The 15,880-nt window shown below is 42.3% G+C and overlaps 1 protein-coding gene across 1 annotated transcript in view; it reads left to right on the top strand.

The window, feature by feature from the left end:
- Positions 1-15,320, top strand: part of skib (v-ski avian sarcoma viral oncogene homolog b) — a 31,640-nt gene extending 16,320 nt beyond the window's left edge. Inside the window, exons 2-7 of the mRNA XM_047583083.1 lie at positions 11,327-11,440; positions 11,633-11,736; positions 11,848-12,086; positions 12,504-12,778; positions 12,873-13,103; positions 13,238-15,320. Of these exons, the coding sequence (XP_047439039.1) occupies positions 11,327-11,440; positions 11,633-11,736; positions 11,848-12,086; positions 12,504-12,778; positions 12,873-13,103; positions 13,238-13,459 (1,185 nt within the window). The 3' untranslated portion in view covers positions 13,460-15,320. The remainder of the gene's footprint in view (positions 1-11,326; positions 11,441-11,632; positions 11,737-11,847; positions 12,087-12,503; positions 12,779-12,872; positions 13,104-13,237) is intronic.
- Positions 15,321-15,880: the final 560 nt, after the last annotated feature.

Below are 15,880 nucleotides of genomic sequence, written 5' to 3'. Positions count from 1 at the left end.
TTTGAAATGGGTTGACAGTTAATTGGTTGAACACTTATAAAAACACACTGGCTTTCTTGTTTTTTGAGTTTTTTTTTTTTTTTTTTTTTTCCGGCAGCTGTAATTCTCTTCAATAACATCAAGGCTCCTTAATGCTCTTCAATATTATTTTATTCTCACCATTTCCCGTCTACATGAATGGTCCCATTTGCACATTTCAAACCGTGCAGCTCTCCCTGGTTTTACCTTTCACGAGAGAAAGACCTATTATGTTGCGGTGTAGTGTAAAAATGTACCGTCTTAGGTTTTCAAGCGTACAGGGTTAATTTCATGTTGAAAGCTCATTAAACGAAAAGAGTGTATTCAAAAGCAGCATGAGGCGACTTTAGCATTATTTTTGATTAATATTTAATTGTTCGAGTAATCACAGGAGCACTGGGGGAGTATAGATTGGGTTTTCTAACCTGGTGACCAAGAAAGGCAGGATTTCAACAGAATGACCAGAATGGTATCTATAAATTTCAGCAAGATTTATTACCTCGGTTCAACCAATTAGCTCCTGAGCGGTTCCTCAGTCAGGACGTATACTGTGTTGGTGAAATGACATCACATTGGACCCTGAGTGAGCAGTGACCCTAACTTCACCTCGCCCTCTCACAGCTTTTATGGCCTCCTCCCCTAAATCCCCCCCCCCCCCCCCCCCCCCCCCCCCCCTCCTCTTCCCCTCACACCTCTTAACCTCTGGTATTCATCCCATTTTCATCTTTCCAAATAAACCTGCCACCTGCCCTCCTCCGCTGGCTGCTCATGGGGCATGTGGTTACGTGGCTCGGGTAACCACGAAGGCACGGCGGTGCTAACCACAGTCGAGGTGCTCCAGCATTTTGTAAAAATGCCCAGCCCCCGGTGGCTCATTGGTTACACGGCTATTTGTGATTTGTTTATGGCTGAAATTAGCTGCCTGTTACCGTGTTATTCTTTCTCGAGTTAGTTGTTGACCTGACACTTAGGATAAAGAAGCGCTCAAGGAAGGAAGTCAATATGACCTGGTATGCATTGTCAACACGGAAACTATGTAAGATAGCGCTGGAAGGGACATACTGCGCATAATTTATAGGCTGTTGAGAATATTGATAAAAGTGTGATCAATGAGAATTTAGGTTTTAATGAAAGTGTTTTTAAACTTGTGATATAGATTGATCATTAGAGACTTAAAAATCTTCCGCAAAGACCAGTGAGGGAAGCATACCTGGTTGTATAGAATGATAAAATGGAAGGAAGGCTGAAAGAAAATCGATAACGCCAACTGCATTGAAGGACAAGCACCTGAACGACTATTTGGCAACCCTTAAAAATAGTCGAGAACTAGCAACCCATGGTGTTAACAGAAGCAGCTGGCTGACTGGAGGCTAGAATGAAAGAGTGAATAGCAGCTAACTAGATGCAGAAACGGCAGACGGCTACCGGAGTGAGACGAGATTAGACGAATTAGCAACTGGCAACCAGGTGCTGCCTATGACAGCAGCATTAGGGCTGCTGAAACGTGGCGACTGACTTAACTGGCAACCCGTTCGACCAATGCTGAACGAGGAGAAGCTGGAGACGCGTTGCAGGTTATGAAAAAAATACTAGCTGTAATAAAAGAAGCAACCTGAATCAGTATGCCAAGCGTCTGCCTTGACCTTGATGTTTCAACAACATGAAAGAAATTAAATATGGATGAAAGCACACGCACATGGCACCAACCCTGACCATTACAGACCTGACGCTGGTAGAGAGAATAAAATAGTGATTACCTTCACTACGACGTGCCAACGAGTGAGGTAGTGCAACATTTCATTAGTTAGTGGAGTGAGGACGATCGTTTTTGGTCTTTGGTCCTGCTTTTCTCATTTTTTTTTATGAGACTGAAAACTGCAATTTTGTGATTGATAATTAATTTGCATCGATTTTAAAACAATTGGCATTTACTGTTCTCTACTATTTCAGTAAAACTACATGAAATGACAGCAAAGAGGCAGCTGCATCCTATCTCCGGCCCATGCATGTGAATGGAAAAGTAATTCTCTCAGCGGGTTTTTATGATCGATGTAGGCCCCCATGTTTAACAAATGCGCAACTATTTCCCGATATATCAAATATTTGCTTTGAAATAAAATGGTATGCGAGTTCTCCGGTCAAACGTCAATAGGGATAATGGTGGTCTGTTTTATCCCCTGCGGTATTTAACTCAGAGGTCAGGCTGTCTAGTGGGCCTGTCAGTCTACACAGGAGGTCTAGACCTGTTAACTAGCATACAGTTGCTCTCGCTCCCCTCCGCTGGTCTCCCAGGCCTCCTCCTGTCTGTCTTCTCACTGCGAGGGAGGTGCAGAGGAGTAGTCCTGTACCAGGTACTACGGGTGATATAATGGTCTGTGCATTTGGAGCTGTTACTGTTTGGGTTGTGGGGAGGTTATCCAGTGACATTTTAATCGTCTTTCTGCCTTCTTTGCCTTGGCATTAGTATTAATCCCTGGGATTAAAATTCAGCCAGTCAGACACTGGACTTTACTGTCTTGTTGCAGGGCAGAGAGGGTGCTTGCTAACAGCGTGATTGCAGAGCACACATTCTTGTGTACAAGAAGGGAAGTGCCTATCAGTGACAAACCAAAGTTTAGAGTCTGGAGACAACAGGTCTCTGATGAGTTTACAGTCTGGCAACGCATCGAGCTGAAGGGACAGAGTTTCTTTTTTCGTCTCTGTCATTAACCTGCAGTCACAAACCTGGAGGTCCTCAGATCTCGTCTGTCTTCTATTCAACTGAAATAATGTTCATAAAACGGCAGTTCTATCAATTGTACGCATAAAGGTGACTGCTCACCATAAAGGGCACTCTTTAGTCCATTAAAGCTGAATACGCACAATAGTTAACGAAGAATCTCTATTGAATCTAAAAGTGGGGATATCTTAACCTTTGCTGCCTTGTGTAACATGACATTTCTCAAATAACTCTAAGAAATCTATTAAGAGGCTGAATTATGTTGTAGTTGTTCTACGATGACTCTCAGTTTGCTTCCTTCGCAAAAGGGAATAACACAAGACTGTTGAAATTAAATTGCAGCAATACTCGAGAAAAAGTTGTTGCAGAAAAACATTTTCGCGGAATAGTTTCAACACACACCAAAAAGTGTTTCTTTAACATTTCTTTGGACCGAAGAGGTCCTTGTTTTATTTATTTATTTATTTATTTTTCAAATTCTTGGAAATATCAGGAAAAATCCTAGTTTTCTTTGCAAGTGGCTTCCAAGTAATCTCATCGGCCCAAACTGAAGCCGTGTTCATTTTATATTTAGAACAGACTTCCTTGTTTGTTTATGACACCAAATACGCTGGTATGATATCCAGCATCAGTTATTGAACCGGAGCAGTTTTGTTTACATTGGAGCTTAGAGAGGTGTAAATGTTGGCAGGATCCTTAGCGGTGTATGCAGAAGCAGGTTACCTTCACGAGATAGAATATCACCGAGTGTTTCAAACTGTGTGATTTCAAATCACGCCGCAATTTATTAAGGGAAGTCGCGGTTGTAGATAATATAGAACACAGAGCTGCGTCGCTGGCAGCGAATCAGATGAGGACGAGTGTAATGCCAAGAGATTAAGCTTACATGGCAAAGATGGCGTTGGCAGCGCTGCACAACGGAGATCAAGTTCTGTCAAGGCACGCACATACGTAGCAAAGTCAGGATACAGCTACAGATATGCTGTGAAATTTTCTGCAACCCTGCTGCATGGTATAAATACACTTCACTGAAAATATTGACTGGGCTTTAATGTAGGAATAGCGGCGGGGAGAGAAACACAGTATGCATTAAAAGTTTCTCCATTTTTGGTGTTGAGCACATGCCTGTCTGGAAACCATTTTAGTCACCCCGGCAAAGACTTTTCTCACAGCTTGGCCTTAATTCAATTCAAGAGCGCATAGACGATACAAATTACTGCTGCGCGTTCCAGCGCTGATGCTTCAAAAACTGCCTGGTCAAAGCTCTTTTCTTCAGTCAGTGGAGGAGGCTGCAAAGAAGAGAGAAACCAGAATAACAGCTGTATTTAGACGACAAAAAAAAAATGTTGTTTGCTTTAAGCCTAAAACAATTACAGTAGCTTAGTCAACCAAAACCAAAGTAGTGTTTGGTTTACAAATCTAATTTCCTTGCGGACTTTTTTTTTTAAATTAATTTGTTATATCCCTCAAAGTTGTAAGTGTTTCGAGTAACAGTCCATTTCATGGCTGCTAAATTTAACTCTTAGCATGAACGAGGAGTGTGTTGTTGCTCTTTCTCTGTTTTTCTCGTTAACCTTCATCCCCTCCGGCCTCCTGGTCAGCGCTGCAGCTGCTCCTGTATTATAAGTGTGCTAAATGTTAATGGAAGCATAAAGGCATTGTGTGTATGTGCGTGGTATGTCCCGGCGAGTGTGCAGGAGTTTCTCTGCCTTCCCCCAGATCATGTGCTCTGATGTTTTATTCTCTTAGTGCAGCAGGGGAGCTCAGACAACTATCTGCTGAATTTGCCGCTATGTGTATCTATAAATACACCAGTCTCAGAGCACGTTTCCTTTCCTAAGATAACTCTGACCCTCGACCATACCAAACATGCTCAAGCTAATAAAATATAATCTACAGTGATATCTGTTTCATGTGTTTTAGTCTCGGGTTTCCTTGTCTGTTGAAATAACTTATTACTTTTTTTTACTGTGAGGTCATCCATTGAGGGAGAGAGTGATTTCAATGTGCTGTACAAAAGGCGGGCGGGCAAGTCCTGTTGTTATGGCTGCCATGTTTGGACCTGAATTGGAATTCATTTCTCGTCATGCGTCAGTACAGTAATCTTTCCCTTTGTTCGCTCCCACCAACGAAGTCATCTTTTCATGCACATGAAGGCAGTTCACTTCGCTCGGGAACAGGTTTTCTCATGAATAGGAGTCGCATCTCTGAGTTTGATGTGTCTTAATGTTTTAAATCCACATATGGATGTTTTGTGTGATGCCACTGAATGAAGTGAATTAAGCCCAGAAGAATTGGTGTATTCTGTGTCTTAATCCTGAAAATCACTGATGCTCTGGGTCAAAGTCTGAGCAGTTACACTGGAAACGGTACTCAATAATATTAAAAAAAAAAAAAAAAGTGGGAGTGGAGCCTGAAAGTTTTGTTTATTTCACTATAACGTATAGAGTAGTATTTGAAACAATCAAACTAGCAATTTCAAATGTGCATAATGCAGAACTTCTGACCCATGGTTTTTAACTTACACTATATGTAACAAATGCATATTGGAAGTAATTTAAATCATCCTTACATTACAGCAAAGAACAAAAATATTTCAATCACATCTAATGTTGAATGTATTACTTAAATGTTGTTGCAAATCAAAACGCAGCATCTGTCAGAAAAATCACAAATGTAGAGTTCCCACAAATCATCAGACCCTCCGTTGGATTTGGTTTGGAAATAAGTAAAATGTTCTTACAGAACATTAATTATATTATAATATATAATGAGCATGTGATGTGATGTGCGATTTTTTCTACCAACAATGGATGACACTATTTTATGTCAAATAATTTATATTTAGAAAAATTACCACTCCCCTTACAGCACACAATATGTCTTTTAGTTATTTTGATAATTCTGATAATGTTCAGGTATTAGAGAAATAAGAAAATGAAAATGAATCTATCAGCTAAACACAACCACGGCTCCAGGTGACTGCTAACATGATTCTGTATGCAAACTTCTAACATGGTAGTATGCAAATATTGTGGTCACATCTTGTTTCTTCTGCCACCAAGTGGCCAAACAATCACTTAATGCAGCTTTAATGACAAGTATAATTAGTATTTAATATGCGTGAATAGAGCCCGCCAAAGAATATGTATTAAGATAAAAAATGTTACAGAACAGAATGAAAGTATTAAGTAAGTGTATTTAAAGAGTGCTTTGTAGGTGCTTCTGGGGTTATTTGATGTTGTGTTGCACTCATTTTTCACCCACTTTTTGAAAGGTCGACAGTTTCGCATCACTATTTTTAATGCTCCCTTCCTCTGCCGTGAAACTATATGTGTCAAGATGTGTGGTTCCAATAAGACTTTCCACCTTTAGGTATAGCAGCTTGTCGCGCGTCCACTTCAGACCTCATCAAGTCTCAATCCCAAAGACAATTAGGACAATCCAATAAGCTTTACTGTAATGCCGACCTTATGCCAAGCCCAGTGGCTGTCTTTCTGTGACCATACTGCTATGGCTCACCTCAGCTACATAAACAAAATATCCTCGACAGGGCGGAGACAGAGCAAATTGATAAATTTAACTAAGATTTAGAGAGGGGAAATGAGAGCTTGTGCTGTATCTGTGTGGAATAGGGATTAAGTTTCAGGGATATTCTGGGCAATAATTTTCCCCCAGCTGTTATGAGGTGACCACAGAGCTTTATATAAATAGAGAGAGCAGTCGCGTAGTTTATGCAGTGAGAGTAGAATAGAGAGCTCAAGGCATCCCTGTGACCGTCCACACCAAACTGCAGGGATCAGATTACTGAAACTAGTATTCTCTCACTTCCAACTAAGGCTGTTACCCGAGTGAGCCCTGCCAGTTGGTGTGCCCTTGAGTGAGACAGCGCCCCACTAAGCACATGTCGATCTAGGGATTACATTCAGGGGTTTAGGAGGGGAAAGGAGGCCGTAATCTGAAACTGTTGTGTCTTGTTGCTGTGCACTTTTCTTAATGTCATGCTAACATGCAGCGTGCATCGGTATTGTATGACCGTTGCCCGAGGAAGCCCAACTGGAGAACCTATTTATGTCTCGCCAGATGAGTGCTGCCCCATGTTTTGTTTCGTGATCATTTCAGTTAAGTTTATTTTATTTACACAACAGATGCATTACAGCCACCACTTAGGTATTTGACATGTAGCGAGGTGAAGCATTTTGTTAGCTCAGCTTAAAGTCTTCAACTAGAAGGAAACTCCCAATCAGTCTGTTTATCTGCACCCGTGTGACGAAGCTACCAGACACCAAGTTTCCCAGTTTCTGTTTATCTACTATATATTGGTTTGGTCACAATTGGACAGAGCCACGTGTTACGCTAAGCTAAGATAAGCTAAATGGCTGCTGTCTGTAGCTTCATATTTTCTGTACAAATACAGTACATACCAATATTTTCGTCTCACACCCAGCAAGAAAGCGAGTAAGCACTTCCCCCCCAAAAAAATAACTAAAAGGAAACCATCCAAAAAAGACTGTACTCAGCAAGAGTTTTGCAGACAGAGAGAACGGCTCCGGACAACCTGACAGGCTTTAGAAAAGGTGGCAAGCGCTAAATTTGTCACCAGATCAGTCCATGTTTACAGACCACACTTACCTGCTGCACCTTTATGCATAGACGGATCATTTCGGTTTACCTACAGATAAAGTGGATTAGTTAATCAGACTGAGGTGTTGGCTCGCTTACAGCCAGTGTGATTGATTGCCTCTCTTTTAACAGTGTCATCCCAGTCACAGCTCTTAAGTTACAGCACAAAGTTCTGATTAATGACAATGATTCCAAAACCCTGACACACCTTAGCTACGCTCCTTGCTACCTGTCAGTCCTCAGACCTGGTTAACCCACCCTGTTTAGCTCAGCCCTTCCATTCCTCTCTCAGCAGCTACTGCTTCCCTCTTCATCCATCCCCTTCCTTGCCTTTTACACGTCCATTCATGCTCTCCTTCCTCCCTCGCACGTCTTCCCCTCCATTTTCCCTTCCTCCCTTGGCATCGCTCCCTGATGGTGTGTATGTAGAGGAAACAGTCCCTGTGAAAACCATTCACAACATGTTCTGCCGGCACAGTTCCTGAAAAAAGAAAAAAGAAAAAAGAAAAAATTGCTTTTAGCATATTTAATGAACGTTGTGCGCGGCGTATAATTTTTCTGCCGTTCCCCCCTCAACGAACCGAGTTCAAGATGTCAGGATCAGACCTTTTATATTCTTCACTTAAAACCTCCTCAGTACCAAATATCAGACCTTGTTTGGTCCTAGAATTACTCCATCGAAGTTCAGTTCAGATACATTATGGATGAGCTCCGTGTTCAAGTGAAAAAGTAGTTGAGTTCAAACCACGCTCCAGTTGGCATGATATTGACTAAATTATTGTTCAGCCAGGTCAAATGCCGTGCTCCGCGAGCTGATATCAATATGTTTGCGATGTGCTGTGTGTCAGTGATTACCCGCCATGCCAGCATGAAAATAGCTGGGGCTTATCCTTGTATTACCAAGCCATTGTGTTGCACTAATTAAAAAATAAAGCATGTCTGCTCTTGCCCATCTGCTATTAGACCCTCTTTAGCCTACAGGTTTGCTTTGAACTGCTCCCTCATTACAGCGCCTCAAAGAAATATCATACAATAGCGAGTTGAAAAGGGCAATGCTTGAATGGAGTCTGAAAGGGGAGGCTGTACTTGGCCTTCAAGTATACATTCCTTCAGCTCAGTGCTTCCTCTGTGGTCCCCCTCTCCTGGCCCACCCCCCTCCCACTCAAGACTCAGTTCCCACAGGGGACTCGGCCAAAGCAAACTCCTCAGAGGAAGTCTCCCTCTCTTACCAGTGAGAGAGAGAGGGAGGGCTGGATGTCCTATACTGACTCTGTGGGACCTGCTAGGCAGTAGGATGTGCAAGGAGGGTGTTATGACTCCGTGGCCATGCTATGTCTATGATGTGGTGGTGAGTAAGGCCCGTGCGGCTGCTCTCCTGTGAGGTCAGTGTCATATTTAGCCAGCAGGTCCCTTGTGGTGTCTGGGAGTGTCTGTTTTCTGGCTCTATTATGTCTAGTGCTCATAGCCTTCCTGGAGCTGCAAACCTCAGAGTAGAAATAGTACCAGACAGGCAGACATTCTTTGTCAGGAAAACAACAGTCACGTCAGTAATTACAGAGTCTGATTACACCAGGGCAGCAGTTCTTAGAATACCACCGGCCTTGAGTCAGGCAGGTGAGGGGTCGAGTCACCATTGCCGAGCAGGACGCAGTCAGGAGGAGGTCTGGGTTAAAGGAATTAACCTACAGTAGCAAAACCAAACAGTGCACTGAATGTGTAAGCGTGTGTGTGTGTGTGTGTGTGTGTGTGTGTGTGTGTGTGTGTGTGTGTGTGTGTGTGTGTGTGTGTGCGCGTGCGTGTGTGTGTGTGAATGTGTGTGTGTCATGCGGTTACCGGTTAGACAGGTAGGGACATTTATGAGGCAGGGAGTGTCCAGACAAACATGTCATGTACACCTCGTGAAACTTAAACCCTGCAGTTGTAGAGGCAGAATTCAATTAGGAAAAGTGGTACGGCTGAATCTGATTTCAACACCCTGCTTTTTTATATTTCACCTTTGGTAAATGTTTATAGCACAGCATTTTTTCCGGTCATGAAGACACATTTTTATAGAAGTATACATGGATATACATGAATAAATGGGTATGCTTGCAATTACCTTATAGGGTAGTGCCATTGTTGAATATTTGTAGGGCTCATGATTGAATGATTATGATCCATCAAGTCTGAGCAGGTTAAGCTGACTTACCTCATTCTTAAAACAAGTTTAAAAGGCAGACAGTGTTGACTAAAGTGCAACAAAAAGATAAAATCAAATAAAAAGAAAAAGAAAGATATAAAAAAAAGCCCATGATTATGCACAAGATTCTATCCTAAGATACAGCCTATTAATAATGAATAGGGTAATGAATAATAAAACAAGGGCCAGATATGTTGAGATGGAGCATGAGACAAGACGCTGTCAAAAAAAAAAACTGGGGGAGGTGGTATAGTAATAATAAGGGGGCAGTTTATAAGGGTATAAGTGGGAGTATGAAATAATGCACTGTGTTCGGTCAGTAGATCAGGAGGTCTGGAGGTAGCCATTTTATAATTTAGCCTGCAAAATGCCAGAAGAAAATACAAAAATGTCCGCCACCACAATTTGCCACTGCTCAAAGTATCAAGATTAAACTGCGTGCTTTGCTCATTCTACCTAAACAATTAAAAAAACAAAGCAAACGAAAGCAGAAAATAGAAGCTTCGTGAATTCCTTTAAACTCGGTATCTGTATCTGGCTCTAACACCTCCACCCTTGAGCAATCTGTATCAGACACGCACGCAAACTCCCACAAATACACTCATCACCCCGCGCTCGCATATGCGTGTCTACACCCGCACCCAACCACCCACCCACCCACACGTCCCGACGCCCACTCATAGCCGCGTGAGCGCGCACACTCACGCAGAGTCTGGCTTCGTGCAGAAAAATCTGTGAGACGTGATTCATTACCAGCCGGGCTTCTCGCTAAATGAAGTTTGTCATTAATTACCATCTTTAGGTGATTGCAGCGATTAAGTTTTCACAACAATGCGCAGCGCAGCGGGAATGGTTTTTCATTGAAGATTTTTCAAGGTAGACAGAGTAATCATTTGTCCTGAATCGCGCACACATGGGCGAGGAGATGGGAGTGTTTGCCATTCCTGGAGGCAGGATGTCATAGTAGTGAGTAAGAGAGCGACAGGCAGGTCTGTGCTGGCCTCTGTGCCTGCCTAGGTAAACATATCCTCTGTCTGACAAGTGCAGACCTGAGGTTGGCTTTCTCAGCACATGTACGTTGCGCTACACACACTATACATCCAAGGAGCAGCTTAAGGGATTCATTATTTTTTTAGCACTTAACAAGGCAGACGCTTCCCTACTTAGGTTTTCAAATCTCCCTCGAAAGGCGCACGGCTCTGCTGCCCTGCGTTAATGTGCAACTGTTTCAGAACACTTCTACTCAATCGTCTGTCAGATCTGAGTGCAATTACTTTAATTTGTCTTCCTCTCTGTCTGCCTCTGCTTCTCTGTTGCAATATTTCTGTGGTTCAGGGAGTCGATCTGCTCCACCTGACGGCGCCTCTTCTGCCTGGCAGAGAGCAATGTAGCCCCGCTGGCTGCCAGCCAGACCAGCTTGAGTGTCTGCTCAGCTCAAAGCCCTGCTCGCAACCACACACACACACACACACACACACACACACACACGAACATGAAGACATGCCAAGCTCAGAGACTGAACACGCTTCTATCTTTGCCTCTCTGGCTTCTGTATAATTTTCTCCCTTTCTGTGACCTTCTGCTCTCATACTGCAGGACAGAATTGTAAAATATCACTTCATGGTCTGACAAATCTGTGCGCTGCTTATGAATAATACCATTTACACTCATACAGTAGCATTTTTAGAAGTTGTGGGCTCTTGAAATATCCACTGTACTCCATGATGTAATATCTGCACTTTATCTGTGTGACGATCGCGATGATTAACCATCTATTCTCTCTTCAGTCTCCCAGCCCGATCCCGGCCAAGAGGTCCAAATTCGACAAGCTGCAGTCTCCGTCAGCTGATAAAGACAGAAAACCCGACTGGCTGCAGTCGCTGTCAAAGTCTGCTCACAAGGTTCGTGTGTACATTTTCTGGTGTGAAAATGGAATTGCCGCGTAGAGTCGAGATCAAACGAGTGACGTAAAAGCCGTGTATGACCATTTGTCATCTAACCTCATTAAATAAAGAGGAGCCTTTCAGTGTGTCCATCATGACTGATTCAGTGTTCTAGTTTATTCAAGGTTCTTATGTGGTTTGTTGTTCCAGGATCTGAAACAAGTCCAACTGAAACAGAGACCCTCTGCTTTCCGCCCCTGGTCTCCTAAAGCAGTTGAAAAAGAGAAACCAGCCACTCAGAACGAGGTGGAGAGGTGAGTCCTCTCAGCACAGCTGCAGTAGTTTTGCTTTCAAACACATAATATCTGTTAGATCGAGCCTCGTTACTAATTAAATGCTTTAAATACGCATATTTTCTCCCACAGATCCTGCTCAAAGAATCAGGAAACTTTCATTGCTCCAAATCTGACACTAGCTCCCCTGGCCCCTCCGGTCCATCCCAAGGACAGCCACACTCCTGGCAAGGGGCCCACAGCTATTTCCAGGCAGGAGCTGCATAATGGCGACGCACAGCTTGCTGCAAAACCAAGCCATTCCAGCACCACCAACCGAGCCGATGACATTGACACAGACGGAGAGATTGATGTGGACGACTGCGATGATAGTAAGCGCCACTATTGGTTTAGATTTGAAACAGGGAAATAAACCTAGTAATTGGGCACTGCACCGTTCAGCGTGTGTGAGGAACATATTCTTAAGTTACAACTTTCATTACACAGTTAAGTCCCACCGGAAATGACTCATGCTAGAGCTGGTTCAGGATGATTCCTGTGCAGCTGCGCCACCTGGTGTTGAATGGAGAAATTCCCAGAGAAATAATAGCTTGATATTTTCCTGTTATGTAGCAACAAAACCTTGCAATTCTTCTGAAGGGTCAAGAAATATACTCAAACTAAATCTACCAAGAGGAACATTTAAATTCATAGTTACTAATTTCTTGATACCTTGTCATATTAATGGTACAACTTTACTTACTGGCAGCAGTGTTCCTGTGGTTTAATCACCATCTCTGTTTCCTCAGGTCCAGTGACAGCCTCCTCCCTGGCTTCGCCTCCCTCAGCCTGTACCAATGTGTCTCAGACTCTGACCCCTCAGAGCGTCGCTCGGGATCAGGAGAGACCTTCCTGGCTGCCGGGGACTATATGCCCAGAGATGGACACCATGAGACAGATGCTGTACGCAGGTCTGGAGACCAAAGAGGCCCGCGAGAAACTCCTGCAGGAGATTGTCAGGATGAGAGTGAAGCAGGAGGAAAAGCTCGCAGCTGCGGTGCAGGCTAAGCGCAGCCTTCAGCAGGTATGACATTCTGTAGTGAAACTTGATTAAGATTTTATGTTTCATTGAATATTAGCTTTAAACTTTGTTTTCTCGTCTTGCGTTGCCGTTACAGGAGTTGGAGTTCGTGAGGGTTGCTAAGAAAGGTCGTCTTCGTGAGGCCATCGAAGCCAAGCGCAACTTACGAAAGGAGATCGAACGCCTTCGCGTGGACTGGGACAGGAAGATGAGGGATGCAGAGGAGTCCTGTGGGCGGCTGAAGAGAGAGCTGGAGAGGGAGAGACAGCTGCGAGTTTGTGACAAAGGCTGCGAAGCTGAACGTCTCCGGGTCAAGTACTCGACTCAGGTAAGACGTCTCCAAGATGTCCATGGCAACCAAAACCAAATGGATATAGTGTATTTATATTTGGTTACTGATCCTGCCCCTCATTTGCTTTTCATTTACACTGTTGCATTTCTGTTTTTGCTGGCGTGGTGCAGATTGAGGAGTTGCACGTGCAGCTACAACAGGCAGAAGCCGACCGCGAGCAGCTGAGGCACGAACTGCAGCAGGAGAGGGAAGCTCGGCAGAGCCTGGAGAGTGTTGTTAAAGACCTGCAAAACCAGCTGGCCCTGCAGGCAAACTGCTCCGGTCCTGGAGACTGCAAGGAAGCAAACACAGATGCTCACAGACAGACCACACAACCCACCAATGGATCCTAAAGTTGCACATTCAAACCAGGACTGAAAGACTCAGTGAAAAAGGAGCATGTTTGAGGACTGTATTACGCCTCCTTTTGGGAAAAAGAAACTCAAAGTCAGTTTGTAGAAGAAAAAAAACTGTCATATATAATATGATACGGTATACAACAATATTATTCTGAAAATATGAATTTTATGAAATGAACTGGAAAGTAGCATGATATCTGAGCATGTTATAGAGCGTGACCCTAAGAGAGACTTCTTCCGTGATGAACACATCTTTCCAGTGACGTCAGAGCCCTCGGTTAGACACCTGATGCTGTCCAAGGATTTTCTTTTGGTATAAGCTATTCTAAGATGTGCAAATATAGCTACATAACACTACTTGAATATGAAGGGAAGAAACTTGGTGAAACATGAGCAGACGATGAAACTCTTGGTGCCACAAAACATTGGTACACTCTAAGGTGTCATTGCAGACCACTGGAAACAAGAGACACAAGTTTACCACTATTTACTTTTAATATCCGCTTGCTTTTTATAACTGTGTAGAGGATGTACTTTTTAAGAAATATTGCTTGCGCAGCACTGTTATTCCACAGGCAAGAACAAAAAAAAAAAAAAAAACATCCATATTCAACCATGTACGCATGTATACCAGCTTATCTACCTTTTGTATTTTATAAACCTGAAGTATTGGAGGTTCTGTGGGCTGCCTTCAGGTCCACCACTGTTTTATGCTTAGATATTTTATGGAAGTGTTACTTTTTGTTGTCGTTTTCCAGTAATGTTTTTTGCAACCACACCATGTGATAAATGACAGAAACTCTCGCCCGCATTAGTCTAGGTAAGTCACACTCCTAAAGGAAAGTAAACCTTCAACTGTTCATGTAGAAATACGGTACTTCGGATTTTCTATGGAGTATTGTAAAATAATTTATACTCTACACTAATTAACTGCCTACCAACAGAAAGCATTCATTTTTAGCCACTGGTTTTAGGGCTCTTAAATCAACAATTGCTGTTTATATGAACAACATTTCTACATATATAGAAAATATGGATATATATTTTTTTACTTTAAGAAAAAGGAATTGCACTTTTTAAAGATAGAACCTTGCATTGTGCATTGTACTCCCTGTTACATTTTTCAAATCACAAGTTAACATGAACTTTGAATTTAAACACACTTTCCCTCAGTATACTCCGGTGTAAATACAGTGATATTGTAAATAAGATATTTGTTGCTATGGTATGTTTGCTTGCTCCAGACTTAAATTGATTATGAATATTATTTTTTCGCTCTTACTTGAAACCAAAAAGAAACTATATTTGGATTTGAAAAAGTTGCAGTTTCCTTGTTGCTCACTCCTGAGTGTAATTGCAATCACAGGGCATTTACCAGAGTGGTTGGTTTAAACCATCAGTGGCTGTGAACTTGACCCAAGAATAGTTTTCGGAGGTCAGACACACCGACAGAATATTTTAACTTCTCCCTTGATTTGTTTTTTAAACGAAAGATCTTTATTATTTGATTAATTATAGATTATATATTACACCACAGACCAAAAACTAATAAATGGATTTTTATTCTCTGAACCTCCAGCTCCCTTGCCAGTTAGAGTAGAAATGTCACACTCTCATGGTTTAAACCTTAGGTGCTCTTGTATATTTTAGACAAGAAAACACTTTTATGTCTTATCATTATGATACCCTCGCTCAGTATTTTGTTGGGTACAGTGTAATAGCAATATCCATTTCGTTAGCTGATGCTGTTGTTAGTTTTGGTTTGGAAGTGGGGTTTCACTTGCCTCTTGTTTCAATGTTTTGTTTTTCCTTCGGAAAACTTGTATAATACCTATTAAAATCTAAATCAATCCTACTGAGTTCAGAGGAGTGTTGTTTTTCTTAAGTTTTTTTTTTTTTTAATAAATCTTCGCCACAATGAATGTGCATGTTTGTGTGTCCAAACTACAGCCTCTTTGGTCCAGACTGAAATAAAATACCAACAGTCACGTCTCCCAGAGGAGGAAGTTTGTTGAACTTTAATCAGCGGGTCAAAAACTGACAAATGAACTTGCGCCGTACTTTGTTTTATGACCTAATAAAAGGCCAAGTAGTCGGCCTTGTACTTTGTATGTTCAGCTAATTGTGCTAGTTAACTAACATTAGCATGCCAACAGACTAAACTCAGACTTAGAACATATCTGGGTGCTGATGTTGGCAAGTAGCTCCGAGCACTGACGAGCCTCACAGAGCTGCCAGCTGTAAACACATTATTCTAACAGGAAGAAGATTTTTGGACACAGTAATTGTAAGAAAACAGAAGTATAAATATTGTCTGTGAAACTGCACTGAAGTGGCTTAAGCTATATAAAATACTAATAAATAAATAGATTCTAATACTAAAATATTTTTAGTACTTTTTTTTTTGTAAATAGT

Source organism: Mugil cephalus, chromosome 4, assembly GCF_022458985.1.
Source record: "Mugil cephalus isolate CIBA_MC_2020 chromosome 4, CIBA_Mcephalus_1.1, whole genome shotgun sequence".
NCBI lineage: Eukaryota > Metazoa > Chordata > Actinopteri > Mugiliformes > Mugilidae > Mugil > Mugil cephalus.
Note: the sequence above shows the minus strand (reverse complement) of the source record. Positions and strands in the feature narration are given on the sequence as shown.